Raw genomic sequence first — 19274 nt, 5'->3', positions numbered from 1 at the left:
ATAACAATTTATATCGATATAATGAGATAAACTCTTCGACAGAAAAAAATATAAATTATAATTAATTAATGATGTGCATAAGTTTTAAAATTAGTATTTATTTCGTCGATGATTACAAGATCTTTTCTTAAAATTTATTTGTTTCTTTTTATTAGATTTTTTTTTAATTTTTAGATACATTAATTATTTTTTTCTTTATATATTTTGATTTAATTATTATCTCTTCAAACTTTAATGAGAATGAATTAAGTGGATATAGATAAGAAAAAAATGATTTTAAAATGATGGTATAAATAATTGAGAGATTTAAGAAAAAATAATTATTTTTTTAGAGACTTGAATTAATTAAAAATGTATTATAAGCAGGGCTGGAGAAATTAGTAATTAACAAGTGATTGGTGTGAGAATACGAAATAAACAGTGCAGTGAAGGGGCATCTAGAAAACAATTCCACAGAAACTCATAAAAGCTGAGTGTGAAAAGGCAACAGAAAAAGCGAACCAGATTGTGAAAAAAGGGGTCACAAAATAACCTTCTATCTGTCCACCTCATCCAACATGTGACGCACTTTTTAGCAAAAAGTTCATTCTCGGTACGACAACTAATAATGCTTTTTTAGCATTTAACACAATAAAATATGCCACCATACCCTAAAGCGTAGGAGAGAGAAAAATCCATGTTGTTAGGCAAACAAACAAATCAGCAAAATGGGTACCACTTCTTCGGTTCTTCTACTATGGTGGTAAAATCAATAGTTAACATGTGATAAGAATGTCTCTTGTTTAACTAAGTAATTTGGATATTGTTTAGTAGAGTGAAAAAAATGGAAAAAAAGAGAGTAAAATAAGATATTTTTTTGAATTAAATTAGAAAATAAAATTGTGAATCTCATCTTATATTACTTTCTATTTCTTTTATGTTTTACTTTTTTCATCAAAATAATAGTCTTAGAATTTGAATCTTAATTTTGAATATAAAATAAATTATATTTTAAAAAATATTTATCTAACAATTTTCTACAAATATTAATCACCCTTCTTATTGGAATTAATTGTATTAATATTTTGATAAAAAAAATAGTTATTTTTATGGGGTGGACCAATAAAGAAAAAAAAGGTGATGTGGTCTAATAAGCTTTTGCATTCACTAGGGAAAAAGACATGGCCCCACTTGCCATTGCATACCAAGTTTTTTTACTCTTTTGTTATGCACTTTCTATTATCAATCTAAAATCTAACACTTTTTCTCTTCTTTCCATTGCTCATGTCACATTACCTACAACATTGCATTATTCTCTTCTCACACTTACACCTACACCTACACCAACCCTCCCATCATATCTAATCTAAATTCTACCTATTCCTATCTATCTGAACAGAGCAGAGGAGAGAGAGAGAGATACACAGTCACACACACAACACAAAACACAAAGGGTCTGTGTTTGTTCTTCTGAAAAGTCCAGCTTTCTCCACCACCTCTCTAGGGTTCCTTTGCTTTCAATTTTTGCTTAAAAATATTATTTTTATAGTTTTTCTGAAAAAAGCAACAGACCCCTTTTCCTTACCGATCTTGTCCTCTCTCTGTATTTCTTGCCGTATGGTAATTTTCTTGCCTTCTGATCTCTCTCTCCTTCCTCCCTGTTGCATCTTTCGTACAAATACATGCCTTCTTTTTTGTTTTTTTAATATTAAAAAAGTGTTTTTTTTTCTTTTACAAAGTTCATGTTTTTCTGGGGGTGAAGACTTTTCTGGGAGATTCAGATAAGGAAAAGTTGAGAATTTTGATTTAGGGGTAATTGGATGTGATTAGATTTGTTGTTGTTTCTGCTTCATCTTTTGTTCTCTTCTTTGGGTTTATTTGATGATGTGTTTGCAGATGTTTCTGACATTTTGTTTGTTGAGAATTGATCTGTTATTCGTAATTAATTCGCATTAAATTCGAGTTAAATTTTTTTTAGTGAATTTTCTACTACGGTTCTCTTATGATGGAAATGCATTTTTTATTAACTGAAAATAGAAGTCTGGTTGGTTCCTTTGTCTGAAAAATGATAATTCAGTTGTATAAAATTATTTTTTTTTACTCTTATTTTCCAAATCTAAACTCGTATTTCCCTTTGGAAATTCTTCTCAAAGTATTATCATGAGCTAATGTAGTCATAATTATTTATAATTTAATTTAAATTTATCTTTTATCATTCTTCTTTAGATAGAATTGTGTGCTGTTTTGTGTATTTTCTTGTTGCTGTGACATAGTTTTGTGAGTTTGGTTGTCGAACAATTTGTTTATTTTTTTTTCTTCTTTTAGTTGGCTCTCTAATCTACACTGTTTGATCTTGGCTGCATGTTTTCAATTCATACTGTTTCATCCCAGTTCGATAAATTACTAGTCATGGCATGACATCTATACATTGTTCATAGTTTGCATTAGAATTCCCTTTTCATTTTTCTTTTCTCTAGTCTTCATATTACTAAGTAGGTATAAATTCTTGTCAAAATGCTTACTTATTATCTCTTTGCAGCAGCTGAATTTGCAGAACTGAACTAAAGCTTCCTTCATCATATTGTCCAACAGCTTGTAAGTTCTACAACCGAGCTCAGTTCAGTTTCAATAACTTAAGATAAGAAGGAACTTCTGTTGTAGTTTGTATAGATATAATTAATAACAGGGAATTGTTCATTTAGATTCAGGAGCAAAAGTAGAGGCAGTTTAAAGATGGGTTACTTATGTGATTTTTGTGGAGACCAGAGGTCCCTGGTGTACTGCCGCTCTGATGCTGCGTGCTTATGTTTGTCGTGTGATCGAAATGTTCATTCTGCTAATGCCCTTTCTAGGCGTCATTCGAGAACCCTTGTATGCGAGAGATGCAATTCGCAACCTGCATTTGTGAGGTGTGTTGATGAGAAGATTTCACTTTGTCAGAACTGTGATTGGTTGGGTCATGGTACCTCACCATCTTCTTCGACACACAAGAGGCAATCAATCAATTGCTACTCTGGCTGCCCTTCAGCTGCAGAATTTTCTTCAATATGGTCCTTTTTCTTAGACATCCCTTCTATGGGTGAAGCATGTGAGCAGGAACTAGGTTTGATGAGCATTAATGAGAACAGCAATAAGAATGCTTGGGCTTCTCCAGAAGGGCAGAATGTGTCTGGTTCAGCTGAAGTGACTGATCTACCCAGCAAGGGTAAATCTTGGGCTGGCACATCTTCAGTACCTGAGTCAAGCTCAGAACCTCGTATTCTAGACCAGCCGCCTGGACCTGCCAATGAATGTATGCCCAAGGTATAGCCTCATGTTTTCATTTTTGTCCCAAATGTATAACTGTACTGGATTTGTTGGGCATTCTAGCAACTGCAGGCCGAACAAAATTGCTAGGTTGCAAGAAATGAATTCTTTGTGTAAATTTATTTGATGGTTTGTTTTTTCCCCCTTATAGAAGCAACAAAATTATAGTAAAAACCTATGAAGCACCAGTACTTCAATTTGCTTCAAATATTTGTATCTGATGCTCTCTGATACTTACCAATACATATCTTGGTATTGTGAAGTATCAAACCTTTAAAAAAGTTATGAAAATCCTATACAGCTACATATGAAACATAGAAGCATTGTCCCTTGATGAACACAAAATAGAAATTGTCCTCTTTATGGATAATTTCAAGAAAGTAATGAGATTGATACTATTCCTATTATGATAACAATGATTTATAATTTTTATTTTGTTTTTGTAACGTGCAAGAATTATGTTCTTAATTTGAATTTCCAGAATTGCAATTATATATTTATTATGTTTTATGAATTTTTATACATATCTACTAGATATGTATGTGATATATGTAATGTATCTATTTATAATAGGCAAAACTATTGGAAAATCATAACCGTACTAGGTGTGATGGAGATGAACATTCTAATAATGAAACAGTGTATGAAATTGTATGCTTGCAAGGAATGAGTTCTTTTTGTCAATTATTATATGGTTTTGATATAGATGTTTTATTTGTAGAAGCCATGACATTAATAGCAAAACTATCTGGTAATCATTCGTAAGTAGTTTCTCATCAACTGCCATTTTTTTGGCTAAATCATTTTTATATAGTGTGATTGATTTATAATTCATTTTCTAAATGACTATTACAGCATTCAAAACAGATTTGCTTTGATTTTGCCTGTATGTTATTTCTTGGTCAAAATTATAATTTAGTTTCATAGAACTTTCAGCTTTCCTGATTTATTGGTACCTTGAACTCAAAGCAGGAACAACTGACCTTGCTTGATACTTTCTATCTTTTAGATACCTTCAATGCATGTGACAGTAGCCAATTTAATTTGAAAAGATTTTATTTGGCCTTTGGGGGGGGGAACAAGTTTAGGGCTGATGATAATTGAAAATAAGTGAAAAGAAATGGTGAGTGGTTTGCAAAGGATATGAATATTGTCCTTGTAGCTTATTTACATGGATAATTGCACCTTATCTACAAGGGTTGGGCATCTGTATATTTTCTCTCTTCACTACTCTTAATCAGTTTAACATTTTGACCTATGCAACTTGATGACAGTATATGGCAATGACATAATGATGTGCTTGCAAAAACACAATGACCTTATAGCTTACATGTTAACTACAAGGCCATTATCTATGATTCTGCCAACTTTTATCTTCTTACTGAAATAAGTTACTCTACCATTAGTTTTCTATATTATTGTTTCATCTAATTACTTAGTTAATCTCTCATGATGAATCTGCAGTTGTACTGTCCTGGGAAGAAAGTTTCTGGAATATATGAAGATGATGATCTATATGATGATTTCATCATGGATGAAGTGGATCTACAACTTGAGAACTACGAGGAACTTTTTGGGATGGCTCTCAGTCACTCTGAAGAGCTTTTTGAAAATGGTGGAATTAATAGCTTATTTGAGACAAAGGACATGTCTGCTAGTGCTGGTGATTCCCATTGTCAGGGTGCTGTTGCTGCTGAGGTACTCAAATCTCACCATCCTTTCCTGTGATAAGATTGATTTTTCTATTATTATTATTATTATTGGAGCATCATCTATTCCATATAACTGAGCCATGTTTTTTGTTGTTGAGATGTGCATCTATGAATTTTAATGTGATTAAATTTTACACTTTACAATGATCTTTTAGCCTGTTCACTTGTGTCCCTTGTTATCTCCCTGATGATCTGGTGATAATGAATATCTTAATTTGTATGATAGAACGAAATGATTTATATATAGGGCTTACACCTCAATCTCAACAGGATTTTCCCACTACCTAAATTTCTTTTAAATGCTATATCAAGTACCTTCCTAATTGAGTAAGCCCAAGCTTTATTATCTTAATGATTTGAAGGGGAAGGAAGATGGTGAGGTTGGCTACATGAATAACATGACGTCATTCGACCCGGTTAGAGATAAAATTTTCAGAGATATTATTTATCATGAGATTCCTATTAACAGCTTTCTCCAAAGTCCTTCTTGGTCTCTCCTCCCCACCTCCTTCATAGGACTAAAAAACAATGAAATCTGCTCTCCTCATCGGTGCTTCCAGTGACCTTTATCATCAAAAAATTGTTATCATCATATTGTAAACTATATAGTTCATCTGTAATATGTACAAATTGATAACATCCAAAGTGCTGATGTTTAGTCCTGATTGCCTGGACTCCATTTTGCAAAATTGTAACACCAGCAATAATAAAAAATATAAATGTGTGTTTTTTTTTAGGTAGAATATATCTGTGTATTTCAATTCCTTAAATCTCTTTTATTTATTTGAAGCTTTACTTATATTTTGTTCTCCCACTTATGGGGCATACATTTAAGTTTGAGTGATGGGATTTTTTTTTTTTTTTTGTGGGATCTGAGTTAAATGTTTTTGCATCATATCTAAACTTTTCTTTCTATTTTCTAGGGATCGTCTGCTGAGTTGGTCAATGCTATCCAACCAGCATGCAGCAATGCAGCATCTGCAGACTCAATGATGAGTACAAAAACTGAACCAATTGTTTGTTTTACGGCAAGGCAATCTCTATCAAACATTTCTTTCTCTGGTGTTACCAAAGATAGTGTTGGTGACTATCAAGATTGTGGTGCTTCTTCAATGCTTCTCATGGGAGAGCCTCCCTGGTGTCCTCCTTGCCCTGAGAGTTCTCTGCATTCTGCTAACCGCAGCAATGCTGTCATGCGCTATAAGGAAAAGAAGAAGACCCGGAAGTACGTTAGTTGTAATGATTTTATTTATAGTTATTGGTGTTGATTCCATATTACTGTTGTTTCTTTGTTGACATGAAAGTAGTGGGAGGCCACAATCCAATGTCTTTGTTCTGGTCTCAAGATGGGACTATTAATCTTACAACAACAATAGCAACTGAGCCTTATCCTATTAGGTGAAGCCTCTATACAGAAACAGCTTGGAAGAGGGAGGGGGAATCCTCAATTTTTCTTTCTTTTTTTTTAAGTTGTATATGTAGATTGTAGCTTTTTATATAGATTATAAAAAATCTATGGCCTTGTATCCCAGTGTCTCACTGCCACTAATACAATTATGCAGAAAGTTTTGTCCATTTTTGCCCTCCTAGATGTTTTCTGAACCTGTCCTTGTCTCTATTGATCATCTCTCAGGTGACCAAACTACCTTAGCCAAGTTTTATCATCTTGTCCTCAATAGGTGATGGTCCGACTTTCTCAGTTTCATTTGTTCCTAAATCTTTATTGTATTTCCACTCATCCAACTGAACATCCTCATGTCCAGGACACATTATTTTTTTGGCTCTTGTTGGCACCTCATACCTAACACTCATTGCCATAGAGCATTGATTTTATCATCTCATTGACCAACTTGATAAACCAAGTTATACCTTTCTCTTCACTCTTACAGTTTCCAGTTCACTGAAATGATAAGGTAGTGATGAACAAAATAGGTATCAAGATTTTCTTAGAATTTGGGTTTGGAGCCTAACTCAACCCCACAAAATTGGCTTGTAAGGTGATGACAGGTGAGGACGGTCCAAGCTATGAGCTCTAATTAGGTCACATTTCTAGTCAATGTGGAACTAAACCACCACCCTCGAGGTTGCAAATTTTCAATTAAGGCAGCTCTTTAAGAGGTTGCAACTAAGGCGGGCTAAGGGTGACTGCAATTAAGGCAGCTTTCCAACACTCCTCACACCCAGTGCTACTGACCTGCAGCAATGCAAATGTAGGTGGCCCAACAATGGATCTAGGATTAGTTTTGATGCCATCATAAAATTTTGGTTTGAGGCCTAACTCAATCCCACAAAACCAGCTTGTAAGATTGACTATTTAAGCCATATCTATAGTTGATGTGGAACTAAACCACCACACTTGAGGCTGCAATTAAGGAAGCTCCCAAACAGGCTGCAACTAAGGCAGGCTAGGGTTGACCGTAATTAAGGTGGCTTTCCAACAGATTTCAACCAATAAAATCCCACTAGTTATGCAAATGGTTGTTGTTTCCAAGCTCCAACTGTAGTGCATTTGTGTATGTATGTACCACACGTGATGTGGTGTTAGATCAATGAATGGAATGAATGCATAACATGCTATCATTGAACACCATATGATCTTCCAATTAAGGATATCCTGTCATAAGTTCGTTAGTTTGGGTTGCTATCTTTGTTGCTGAGCAATATAACTACTTGCTAATTATTGGATATGATTTGTTTCTAAATTTTATAACTTATTTGCTTTGCTGGTGATTTAACATCAATTGTGGTTATCTTATTAGGTTCGAGAAGAAAGTAAGGTATGCCTCTCGCAAGGCTAGGGCTGATGTCAGAAAGCGTGTGAAGGGTCGATTTGTCAAAGCCGGTGATGTCTATGACTATGACCCTTTGAACCAAACCAGAAGCTGCTGAGTGTACAACTTTTAACCATGTTCTATAAAAGGAAAGAATCACTCTATAGTTGCAAAAGAAAAGTAACTCTTACCTGAAAAAATGGATGAAATTTGATGCATTCTTTCTCCATGCAATGACAAGGTGTCTGATTTTATGACAGGGGCATAAATTTTCTTCAAGGGGAAGAAGGTTGTAAGCAGGCCCTTGTCCAATGAAATTGACAGTGTAAAAGCTCAGGAGCAGATTGTGTGTCCTTCACTGCAATGGGCAATCCCAGTTGCAATTTCAGCTGACATGACAGCAGCATCACAAACTGCCCCCTTCATGCAATGTGTCATGAATTTTGGTTGCCTTTCTGTTTAACTTGGCAAATCCTGCTTCTTAATTCTAATCTAATGCAAAATTCTTTTTAAGCCCTTTGGCCTTGATTTTGCTCATAGTTTGTCATATTTTATGTCAACTCCTCACTGATCCTAAGTCACATATACAAGTGCCTATGATGGCATGATAAGTGGCTCAATTTGATAAGTTCTAGACAATCTTCTACACTGTTGTAGGCTGTAATATTTTGTCCCTCTCTCCTTGCCATGTATAGTGCAGAATATACATAAATGCAGTTAGAGGCGTAATGGCCCAACAGTTTCTTAGGTATGACAAATTGTAAATTCGAAGGTTATTTATGTATAGAATAGGATGCTGCTATTTATTTTGATGACACGAAACATTCTATATTTTGGACATGTGTCATGTATCCATAAAAATTTTGTTTGTATTTTATTTGAGTTCAATTACATGGCGAATTTACTTGAATTGTAATTGTAAGTCACTTCTAAAAAAAAAAAGAAACCCTATTACTGAAGAACCTTGTGCATTGTGTAGAAGAAATCGATGAGTAAAAGATGTGTAAATTTCTCGAGTTTTTTTTTTCAACTTCATTCAATTTTTGTTATCATTTTTATAATCTGTATTATTTCTCTAACGTATTCCGAGATAAATGTTTTTCCACTTTTTGTTTTGTTTTTATCAAAATAGATACACAAACTATATATGAATTTATTTTGGTAACTTCTTTATTAAAACTACAGTTATGCAAGTTATAAGGACCCGATTAACTTGTTTTTGGTACAAAGGGCCAGATTAATTTGAGAAAACATTTCCAATTTTTATTCTGTATTTATAAATATTATAAAAATGTTACTTTATTTTTTCACTTTGTTTGACAACCTGATATTATTTTTGTACACGTATTTAAAATAGGAAAGGATATTAAAATAAGAGTCTTTATAATTATTTGTGAAAATAAAAAAAATCTTTAATTAAGTAGATCCTATTTTATCTTTTCTGGTGTTTGGTTCAAAGTTAACCAAATTATATGTTATTTTATGGCTTACATTCATTGGCATTACTAGCAAGTATTCTGTACTTTATACATTTTAGTTTTAAGTTTCTATTTACAAATATTTTTTAATTTAAATTTCAAAACACAAGTCAAAAATACTTAAATTATAACATCCATAAACATAGTTAATTTTAATATAATTTAAAAATAATTAAAATTATCTTGCAATTTTTTTAAAAAAATTATAAGAAAAAAACATGTTTATTTTTTTGGTTAAAATACATTTTTTCTCCCGTAAAATATCTTATATTTAGATGAATTTAAACCTAAATGACATTTTTTATTTTAAATTATAAAATATAGTTTTAGGAGTTAAAATTTATCACAAATTAGAGAGAGAAAAAATCAAATTACAATAATTTGTGACCGTTAAAATCGCTACACAGGCTAAGAAAAAAATTACAAGAAATCCTTTTCTACCAAACCCAGATCGGTGGTTTAAAATCAATTTCCATCACCAAACACCATAGCAACAGCCACCATCATCTTCAAGCGCAACCCAGAAGCACCAAAATAAATTATAATTAAAACACGTAAAACAGAGTGAAAATTTAAAAAAGGAACCAATTCTCAACGTTAAAAGTAAATAAATCTCAATAAACTTCAACGCCCTTCGACAGATGTAGCAGTCATTTACATTAAAAGCTCCTTGCAAGCTCAGTTCTACCCATCTCGGATCATCCTTTCTATAAGACTTGTTAAAGCTGCTATGTCGATCACACTATGTAGCAGATCTGATAACCAAATAAATAACCCCTTTTTCAACCATATAGCAACATACACTTTAGTTATTAATCCTTTCTTAACCAATCGGCATCTCATTACAAGAACACGAATTACAAATTGCAATCAAATTTAATGGTCTTTAGCACTGTTGGAACAGTCTCGAATATATGCGCAAGGTGATCGACGGTTCAGATCGACGAGTTCTATAACTTTTTTAAAAAATTATTAATTTTATTTTGATAAATTTTTTAATATATAAGAGTTTTGTGTATTAGTTTTTTATGATTGAATTTATAAATTTGTGAAATTTTGTGTCGATTAATTATTTATGAAATACGTTTTCGTTGATTAGGGGTCCTTTTTTTAATTTTTGTTCCGGGTCCCAAAAATGTCACATTATCTTGAATTCTCAAAACTTCTTTCGCTCCATTCGCGCTGGGGCAGAGAACTCATTGTTGTCTCGGTTATGTTATTGAAGGCTATGGGGAAGTTGGAATAGGAGAGCACTCATCTTGGGGTGGGTTTCCTACTTAGATGTTTTCAGCAGTTATTTGCTCCACACTTGGCCAGGTTCGTCCCCGAAGCAGCATTAGTCGTTATTCCAATGCTCACCAAGTGTCTGATAAAAGTTTTGTAAGAACCAACCTGCATCTTGTCGTACTTAAGGGTGAGTATGTTGAGTCCCTGGTGCTGTCGGAGAGGCACCAGACGACGGCAAAGCGAGCGCTGGAGGGAGAATAGGGCAAAGTGGGCAGTGCCCGCCACAGATCACCATGATCTAACAAATTAGTCCAATGAAAATTTATTGACATTTTGGTTTAATCTATTCATCAGTCACATTGACAATATCTTTGTGACATTTTCGTCTTTTTGTGTCACATAAGCTTTTTCATTAACGGTTACCAACGAATGAATGAATTTGTCGTATTTTTTTTTTCATTTTTTGGGACTAAAATTTGAATTTTCATTTTTTGGAGACGAATTTGTCTACACTTGACATATTCAAAAACAAAAATAACTATTTATCTATTATTTTTTGTGTGACAATATAACTTACAATATGTCAACCAATAAAAAAAATTCTGGTGCTATAAGCATAAATTCAGGCTGTAAATAAGAATAAAGTATAAAAATCCAAAATTGGAAACATGCCATGGAACACTATCAATTCTTTCGGGTTTAAAATTAAAATCATGGAACTTTATCCTCAAGTCCGGTAAGATGATTAATTAGTCCAACATAAATTATGAGTGCATCAATCGGATCTTGTGACTTATTTGTCCCTTTCTCATTTTTTATTATTTATTTCCCAACTATTTTTCCATTATATTATTAGTTTCTTTTGATAAAAGAAAAAAAAATGTTAACCATGGTTAAAGAATGCATTGTGAGGAAAGGGTAAGGTGTAACCATGGTTAAGGCACTGGGGATTGTTGCCAATAATGAATCCCTGAGATGGTGGGGTTCTTCTTCTATCTATAAAGCAAAGAGAGAAGAAATTACGGATTTTCCATCATTCCAGAACCGTAATCTCCAAACCCCACTTCGTAAGTCTCATCAAAATGCATTCCTTTTCATCTGGGTTTTCAGTTTTCTTCTCTGGGTCATCTAGGAATTCTGTGTTTATGTTCAAAATTGCTAAATCGTGGGTTGGGGTTGGGGTTGGGGTAGTGTTCTGTGGACATGTAAAGTTCTGAATTTTCTTCTTCCTCTTCCTTTTTTTTTTTTGTTATTAGATCAAAAAAATTCTCTGTGAAGATTTGGTATGTATTAGATCTCGTTGATGATGAATATGCCACTCAAATGCTCGTTATTTAATTTTGTTTCCTCAACTTTCAATCTAGAATTTTTTGCTGCAAATTACATGCTAGATGCTACCTTAGATTTTAACTTGTTTGTTCGCATATTGATTTGATTTTTCTTCTAATTCATGATTATGGGGTTGCTGGATTTATCCGAATTTTTTCTGGGTAGCTGGTCTTTCCCTTGAGAAAAGAGACAATTATATATATGTAAGTGTGTGTTTCTTGCAACTTGTTATGTCATTCACTTTCATATGGATATTTGTTTTTTGGTATGGATAACTTGTGAAATCAAATATTGTAACAGCTGTATAGTCAGGATTTAAGCCTAGTATGTTTGTTCTTCTAATCTAGTATTGATTGTTCACCATCTTATTCATGAATCATTCTCTTAATTTTATTTGAGTATTTAATGTTCTAATCTTTCCTTTTAATTTCTTTACAGGTCAGATACTAAAGAAGAAACCAACAGTTTCCATACTTAGTATTTCTTCTCTGACTGACTGATCAGGTTGACATCTTGACATTGCAATCCTGCCTTTTGGTTCCCCATTTCCATGTTTGTGGATTCTTCCTGATTCAAAGGCAATCTATTGTGTCTTCATAGCTCAGTTTTTGAGCCTCATCAGTTGCAACTTGCAACACAAACTTTATCTATAACTTGGTATCTCTAAAGGACTCTCAGCATTGATCAAAATGGGCCTCTCTAGTCTCCCAGCACCATCTGAAGGAGTATTATGTGTCCTTCTGGTGAACACTGTATTGTCAATTTCCATATTCAAAGGCATTGTAAGGACAATCCTGCACATTGTTGGCATCCATCTTCCATCATCCTCCACTTCACCCTCTTCACCAGATCCCTCCCAAGCCGCACCTGAGTCATTTGAATTGCATCTTAGTCCCTCGGAGAGTTACATTGAAGAGTTCAGAAGCCGGACACCGACACTTCGGTTTGACAGTGTGTGCTGCTCTAAACGACTTGAACATGACTGCTCTGTATGCCTCACTCAGTTTGAACCCGAATCAGAGATAAACCGCTTATCGTGCGGTCATCTCTTCCACAAAGTGTGCTTGGAGAAGTGGCTGGACTACTGGAACATTACATGCCCACTTTGCCGGACTCCCTTGATGCCCGAAGATGACACACCTTGCTTTCAGTAAGCAAAACAAGTGAGCATGCCAATAAGAGAGAGTTTCATGTACAGTGTAGTGTACATATTCTTGAGGGTTTTTGATGTTCATGCATCTGAGTTCTGCCACCTTTTTAAGTTTTAACCTTTTTGCCTTTTATGGTCTAGAGTTTGTGGAGGGTTTTGCTTTCCCTTCTTCTGTCTGTGCTCTTTAGCACAAATGAGGAGTATACTTTTTGCTTGCATGTTATGTTTGTTCACAATGCCCACCTTGTTTGGACCTCAGAGCCTTAATTCTATATTTGGGCATTTTGATCCTAATTTGGAAGCATGGATTGTAGAATCCATTTGTTTTGCCTTTCAAACTCTCCTCACCATGTATATATAGTGTGTAAATAGCTTTGGTTGCCACATAATAGAGTATATTTTGTTTAATTTATTTTTTACACCATTAAAAAAGAGTATAATGAGTATGTATTGAAAGAATGAAATAATTTTAGACTATTATTCAATTATATTTCATCGTTTTTAAAGTATCTATCATAAAAGTCAAACAAACTTAAAGATTTAATTTTTTGAAAGCATAAATATTTTTTTTAAATGTAATTGGATGACGATATTTTTTGTTAAATTGGGGTGCTTTTTTGTTTTTATTTTCTTCTTTTTATGTCTAAATGGCCTTTTTGAAAATTTGGTTTTGAATATAAGTATATGTTTTTGGTTTCACCAAGGATATTCTTTAACTTAAAGACTTATTTTTTTTAAAAGCATGTATATATTTTTTAAAGCGAAAATATCATTAAAGTAATTTTTTATCTTTCCTAACATAGTCTTTTTATATAGAATCCAAGTGAATAAAATAAAATGGTATTGGATCCATGTAACAAACCCTAACCTAATAGGTTTGGTTGATGTTGATTCTATCAAAATCTTAGCGGCGACCACTCAGCCGCATGACAGATTAGCACAATTATGAAAGCAAACTGTATAGGCCTATAGGGTTTGTTTATGTGGTGCTGCTTCTATGTTTCAAGTATTATATAAATTGACTCTTTAACATGGCCCCTGAACAAGGGAAAATACTTCTGCAAATTACTTTCTTTTGGCTTGAAATATATAAAAATCTTGGTAGAGTTTACTTTAACTTATAAAAGTGATTTGTAATAGTTTTATAAGCTTGTAAGTTCTTTTTAATAAGCTTTACCTAGAAATTTATTCAAACAAGTTCATTTTTTTTTCATTATAGTTTATTAATAAATGTTTAACTAAATTGTTTATTTAAATGCATTGAAATGAAAGTAGTAAAAAGAGTTAATTCTGTTCAAATTGAGTAGAATAAAGAGATTGTTCTTTGAATGAAAGGGAATTGTCTGAATGTCAATTGAGAAATTTATGCAAATATAGCGTGTTATTGCATGTTGAGAAATCCTAATAGAATATTCTTTTCAAATTTCAAGATGTTCTTATTGTTATTGAATAAAATATATTAAAAATTTTATTATGTATTATTAACTAAAATTTATTAAAAAGTACAAAATTTTGCAAGTCTTACTTTTCATTTAACAAGTTATATTTTAGAATTTGGTAATTATAATAAATAACCAAAGGCTGTGTTAAAAAATTGTTATTTGTATCAGTTTACCTTTAGAGGAATACTTTTAATTTAAAAAAAATATTAAAACGTTTTTAAAAAGAAAATTAATCCATATAGCATTTCATTTTTTCTTTTTAAAATCTTCATACCTGTCGAAAAACATAAAGATTGTTGAAGTGTGTTTTCTCACTCACAAAATAAAAATAAAAATTCACATATAAAGTCAAGAAATCAAATCCCTATAAACATATTCAAAGAACTCCATTATCTATCGATTATATTGAATCTTATTGATTTATTTTGAATTTTCTAATTTGATGGTTTGGTTTCTAAGAACAAACATCAATGATGAATGAGTTGAATTGAAGGTAAAACCGAGTACGTGTCAAAATGCAACACAAGAGAATGGGGATCAATAATGGAAAGAAGAAGGAAAGATGCACTGAGTTGGACCATAATTGTATATGTTGTTTGTGGAAAAGATGCTTCATATGTGGTGATCGTGGCCACACAACAATTAACAATTCAACCACCTGCCTGACGCCGACACTGATTAGAAACCTAATTCGGCAATGCCTCCACTTGTTTTCTGCTTATTGGGCATCTAATTTACCCACTAATACTATTATCATTATTAATGTTCCTTTTTCTTTTTTGACTCAAATCTTTTCTTATCTGGTACGTTAATATATGTATGCCACTGTTGAACATGGGAGGAAAAGTACTTGGCTCTTGTCTTGACTAAACTTTTTTATTATTAATCAAGACACACGGTTACGGAATCTGCATACTTTTGTTCATTATTATTAAACTGACAAAAAATTATTTAATTTCTGAAAGTAAAGAAAAAGAAAGAGTGTGAAAAAAAATTTCCCCAAAGTATGCATTGGCTCATCTTGGGCCACCTTTGTGACCCATGTTGTGTTGGGCTTGCAGATCGGCCCGGTTGAGCCTAAGGCATTGCTTTGTACACCTAGCAAAATTGCTGGTACACCTAATAGGACAGCGTAATTTCATTTTTGTCCTTCCATAAAGCTGATACGGATGGGTCAATTCGTATGAGGTTTACGGATTAATGCAATATGTATGAGGCTTACAGATTGGTCAATATGAGTTAATAAGCCAATTATGTTATAAAATAATTAATGTCGCTATATATAATACTAAAATTTTTAATGCATATTTAATGCACATGTAAATTTAGATAATAAATTTTGTGACAATTAATTATGATCTAATAATTAATTTATTTACATATATAAAATTTTATGAAACCTATGATTTTTATTTTAAAATTATATATGTAAACATCCAACTAATGTCTAATTTTTTAAATTATGTTGGGTGTAGAAGAAATTTGTTGGGTGTAGGAAGAATAATCCCAACATATGGAAAAACATGAAAAAATTAAAAATAATACAAATAATAACAATTAATAAGCATCAAATGTCTCAAGTCCAAATTAAATAACCACCAAAGGTCAAATATAAATCGTGCAATTAATTATATAGTAAGTTTTTTTTAGGCAAGTAAATAGTAAGCTAGATTTTTTTTTCTTGAGAAGAAAGCTAGATGTTTTTTAAATATATGTTATGCATGTTAAACGAGTTTGTATGCGAACCTTCAAAGCAAACATGTTTTTGTTTAGTGCAAAGCAAACATGTTTAACCCTGGGCTAAACAGACCAACCCATATTGGCATCAATTTATATGGGTAAGCTCTCATCACACTTAGGATAATTATTTAATGCACTCCATTTTTTACTTTGTGCACCTCTAAGTTTCTAATATTCCCTTTTATCCTTTGTTTTTTCTCCCACCACCTCCTCCCTGAACCACCACTACTCACCCCTTTTTTCCTCTGCGCGTTGCCACCCTATCACCAACTAAACGCATGTCACTCACACCCAGATTTGTGCACCCATCTTTCCTCCGCATGCGCCATCACCAAAGAGAGTCTTCAAGTGAAGTGTGTGAATGTATAAAGATAAATATCACAAGAGGGATTGATTTGTGATTTTAGAGATTTTTAAAACTTTTTTTGCAATCAAACAAAGTTTTCGTCTGAGGAAAAAACTTTGCAAAAATAGATAACAAATCTTTTAAAAAACACAACCAGATGATGGAAAACAAACACATTGAGCACTAGATGTTTTCAAATGTCTAAAAACAAATCCATACCTTAGATCAGTTGAAAGTAGAAGAAAAGCAAGTAAATATCAACCACAAAGAGTTATACTGATTTATCTCTACCATTTAGACTACGCCTAATTATTGGCAAATCACCAAGTTTCACTAACTTCTCATAAAATTACAAGTATTGAGTCATGAAAACTTCTGGCTCTACAAATCAAGCTTTATCCCAAGTTTGATTAACACCTAGTATTATTTGTTCTATCAAGTCACTATTGACTCTAAACAAATTAGAAGATATTTTTAGTTTGAGTTTACATAGAGACTAAATATAGAATCTTCTTACAAACAGATATACAATCAATACTTAGTCTTTTTTCTCTTAATATGTTCAAGATGTTTTGAGAGTTTTATCTAACTTTATAAGAATATACAAAAAAAATTGTGCAGAAAGAATAATGAATGTTTATTGCACAAGATTGATACTTCAAATCTTCAAAGCTTTTCATTTATATAAGTCTCCTTTTCAAGTGTCCGTTGTCTCACAGTGGGTAGATTCTACACTTGATCTTCGTCTGATGAATGTGGTTGTTAGGGGCATTTAATGCTTGCATTAAATGCACGTCCTTCTCTCATGCAGAGAGTTCATTCTTCGAAGCTTGCGTGTTGAGTATTGCACTAGGTAGTCATTTCCTTTTATGTTAGAGCAGATCTTGTGCACCAAAGCTCTTCTTTTTATGGCAATTGAGGAATTTCAGATCTTGACTTCATTTATTCTTCATAGGATTCGACAAATCTTAAGAGAATGTTTCTGCAAAAGAGATCCCAAACACAAAGTATTAAATAAAGTCTTAAATGTCATTTTAAATATCGTATCAGATCATGACTCTATCTGCCTATAGTCTGAAATATCAAACGCATACTTCTCAAGGCGTGTTCTAATAAAGCATTGGATATGGTATGAAACATCAGACACAGATTTTACATAAGATGCAACTTTTAACCTTTGTATTTCTTTACATCTAATAAAAATAATTAAGGGTCTTAATTTGTCTTAAGACAAAAATGTCTTTTGACTTAACAAAATGTGAGTGTGAGGAGAGTCAATAAAGCAAGGCAAGTGAAGTGTGCATCAGTGCAACATTGAGTTTTGGTCTAGAAGATGAAGGTTAGGGGAGAAAGGGTAAGTGAGGCCTTGAGTTTTGGTACCTCTAATCCCATTACGGATTGTTCAATCTGTGATTTCTTAATCCGTAATATATATTTTTTGTATTACAGACTTCTCAATTCACAATACAAAAAAATATATTACAAATTTTAATCCATAGTGCAAATGCATTGTAGATTGCTCAATCTAAATAATGTATTTTTTTTTGTATTATGGACTGCTCAATCTGTATTATAAACAATGCATTATAGTGTTCAATCCTTAGTACAAATGCATTACGAATTTTTCAATTTGTAATTTTTTTAATGATGGATTGCTCAATCCATAATACAAAAAAATGCATTATGAATTGAGCAATCCATAATGAATTTGGTGGGTGCTCGCCCATGATGGTGGAGCTAGAGTGAGTTTCACATGTGGTTGCGTGGAGGTAACAAAATGAAGTCGCGCGCACATGACACATGGATATGGTGAGGATGGTGTCATGTTTGGTCGCGTGGGTGCAAGAGTGATGGTGGCTTAGTGAAGGAGGTGATGGGAGAGAGAAAGAAGAAGAATAGAAATGACATATTAAAATTTTTGGAGGTGTACTAAATAAACTCTCACTTTCCTCACCTTTTCAATTAGTTTATTATCTATATTATCTTCTCTCATTTAGTGTAACTTTGGCTCACAATTACATAGAAGAAAAGGTTCTATCTCCCTATTCTTATTTTCATGTAACTTTTTTATTTATCGTAATTTTAGTTTTAAATTATAAAAAATAAAAATTATTAGTAAATTATATTTTTCTTATCAATACAAAAATTCAAATAAGTTAAACTAGTTACTTGGTTCCTCTAATTGTTTCTATTTTAAGTTTTAATGCATGTTTGATTGCACATTTTCAATGCGTAAACATAATTTTGAAAAACACATAAATGTTATAATTTGTTGCTCATGATTAGGGATGTCAACGGGACAGGACATAGGCGTGGAGTATTCTTTCGCTCTCCATCTCTATCCCCTAACTAGCCCCGTCCTCATTGTTGATCCTTGTCATGGGAGATTTTTTTCCCCTATTCACGTCCCCATGAGTCCATGCAATCCACGCGAGACCTCAAAATTAAAAAAAAAACATTAATTTTAAATTCTAATACAAATAAATTTTAAAAAGATTGTTGTTGTTTTGTCACTTAATGTATTGTATTAGTGTGTGTAATTGTGTATGCATTAAGTGATTTAGTGTATTAAAAATATAAAACCAATCTTTAATATTTTAATATTTAATATATATAATAACGAATGATATAAGGGTAATTATGTAATTTCCTCCTGACGGGGTGTGTGATACATGTCCTTGACATGCCTACGGGAGAATATTTATCCCTGTCCTCCCCATCTCCACGTATAAAAAATCTCTATATGCGAAGTTCCATACATTATTGTTTTTGTCGGAATTCCTAATTGTGGATC

General features: G+C 32.7%; 2 protein-coding genes across 10 annotated transcripts; both read left to right on the top strand.

Annotated features, from left to right (window-relative positions):
• The first annotated feature begins 1243 nt into the window (after positions 1 to 1243).
• On the top strand, positions 1244 to 8678 carry LOC114384976 (zinc finger protein CONSTANS-LIKE 9-like). Of its 8 annotated transcripts, none has more exons than XM_028344856.1 (7): positions 1245 to 1599; positions 2519 to 2574; positions 2682 to 3282; positions 4750 to 4983; positions 5921 to 6222; positions 7757 to 7888; positions 8029 to 8678. In XM_028344856.1, exons 3-6 carry the CDS (start codon positions 2713 to 2715, stop codon positions 7884 to 7886), a joined length of 1236 nt encoding a protein of 411 aa, XP_028200657.1. In that variant the 5' UTR covers positions 1245 to 1599; positions 2519 to 2574; positions 2682 to 2712; the 3' UTR covers positions 7887 to 7888; positions 8029 to 8678. The 8 variants fall into 8 exon arrangements, with proteins under 8 accessions (XP_028200658.1, XP_028200656.1, XP_028200657.1 ...); XM_028344854.1 differs by having other exon boundaries at positions 7757 to 7917; XM_028344857.1 differs by having other exon boundaries at positions 1244 to 1599; positions 2522 to 2574; positions 2688 to 3282; positions 7757 to 8678.
• A 2740-nt stretch (positions 8679 to 11418) lies between these two features.
• LOC114382943 (probable E3 ubiquitin-protein ligase XERICO) lies at positions 11419 to 13364 on the top strand. Of its 2 annotated transcripts, XM_028342490.1 has the most exons (3): positions 11526 to 11540; positions 11968 to 12005; positions 12241 to 13364. In XM_028342490.1, exon 3 carries the CDS (start codon positions 12492 to 12494, stop codon positions 12954 to 12956), a length of 465 nt encoding a protein of 154 aa, XP_028198291.1. In that variant the 5' UTR covers positions 11526 to 11540; positions 11968 to 12005; positions 12241 to 12491; the 3' UTR covers positions 12957 to 13364. The 2 variants fall into 2 exon arrangements, with proteins under 2 accessions (XP_028198290.1, XP_028198291.1); XM_028342489.1 differs by lacking the exon at positions 11968 to 12005 and having other exon boundaries at positions 11419 to 11540.
• Positions 13365 to 19274: the final 5910 nt, after the last annotated feature.

The sequence above is a fragment of the Glycine soja genome, chromosome 14 (assembly GCF_004193775.1).
Source record: "Glycine soja cultivar W05 chromosome 14, ASM419377v2, whole genome shotgun sequence".
NCBI classification, from domain to species: domain Eukaryota; kingdom Viridiplantae; phylum Streptophyta; class Magnoliopsida; order Fabales; family Fabaceae; genus Glycine; species Glycine soja.
The sequence above is the reverse complement of the archived record's forward strand: the minus strand, read 5'-3'. Positions and strand labels throughout refer to the sequence as shown.

Excerpts from the sequence above, each read along its gene's own strand:
- LOC114384976 (XM_028344857.1), top strand. The coding sequence starts at position 2,713 with ATGGGTTACTTATGTGATTTTTGTGGAGACCAGAGGTCCCTGGTGTAC. Across the intron at positions 3,283-4,749 it reads CCAATGAATGTATGCCCAAG|TTGTACTGTCCTGGGAAGAA; the intron begins GTATAGCCTCAT and ends ATGAATCTGCAG. Across the intron at positions 6,223-7,756 it reads GAAAAGAAGAAGACCCGGAA|GTTCGAGAAGAAAGTAAGGT; the intron begins GTACGTTAGTTG and ends TTATCTTATTAG.
- LOC114382943 (XM_028342489.1), top strand. The coding sequence starts at position 12,492 with ATGGGCCTCTCTAGTCTCCCAGCACCATCTGAAGGAGTATTATGTGTC.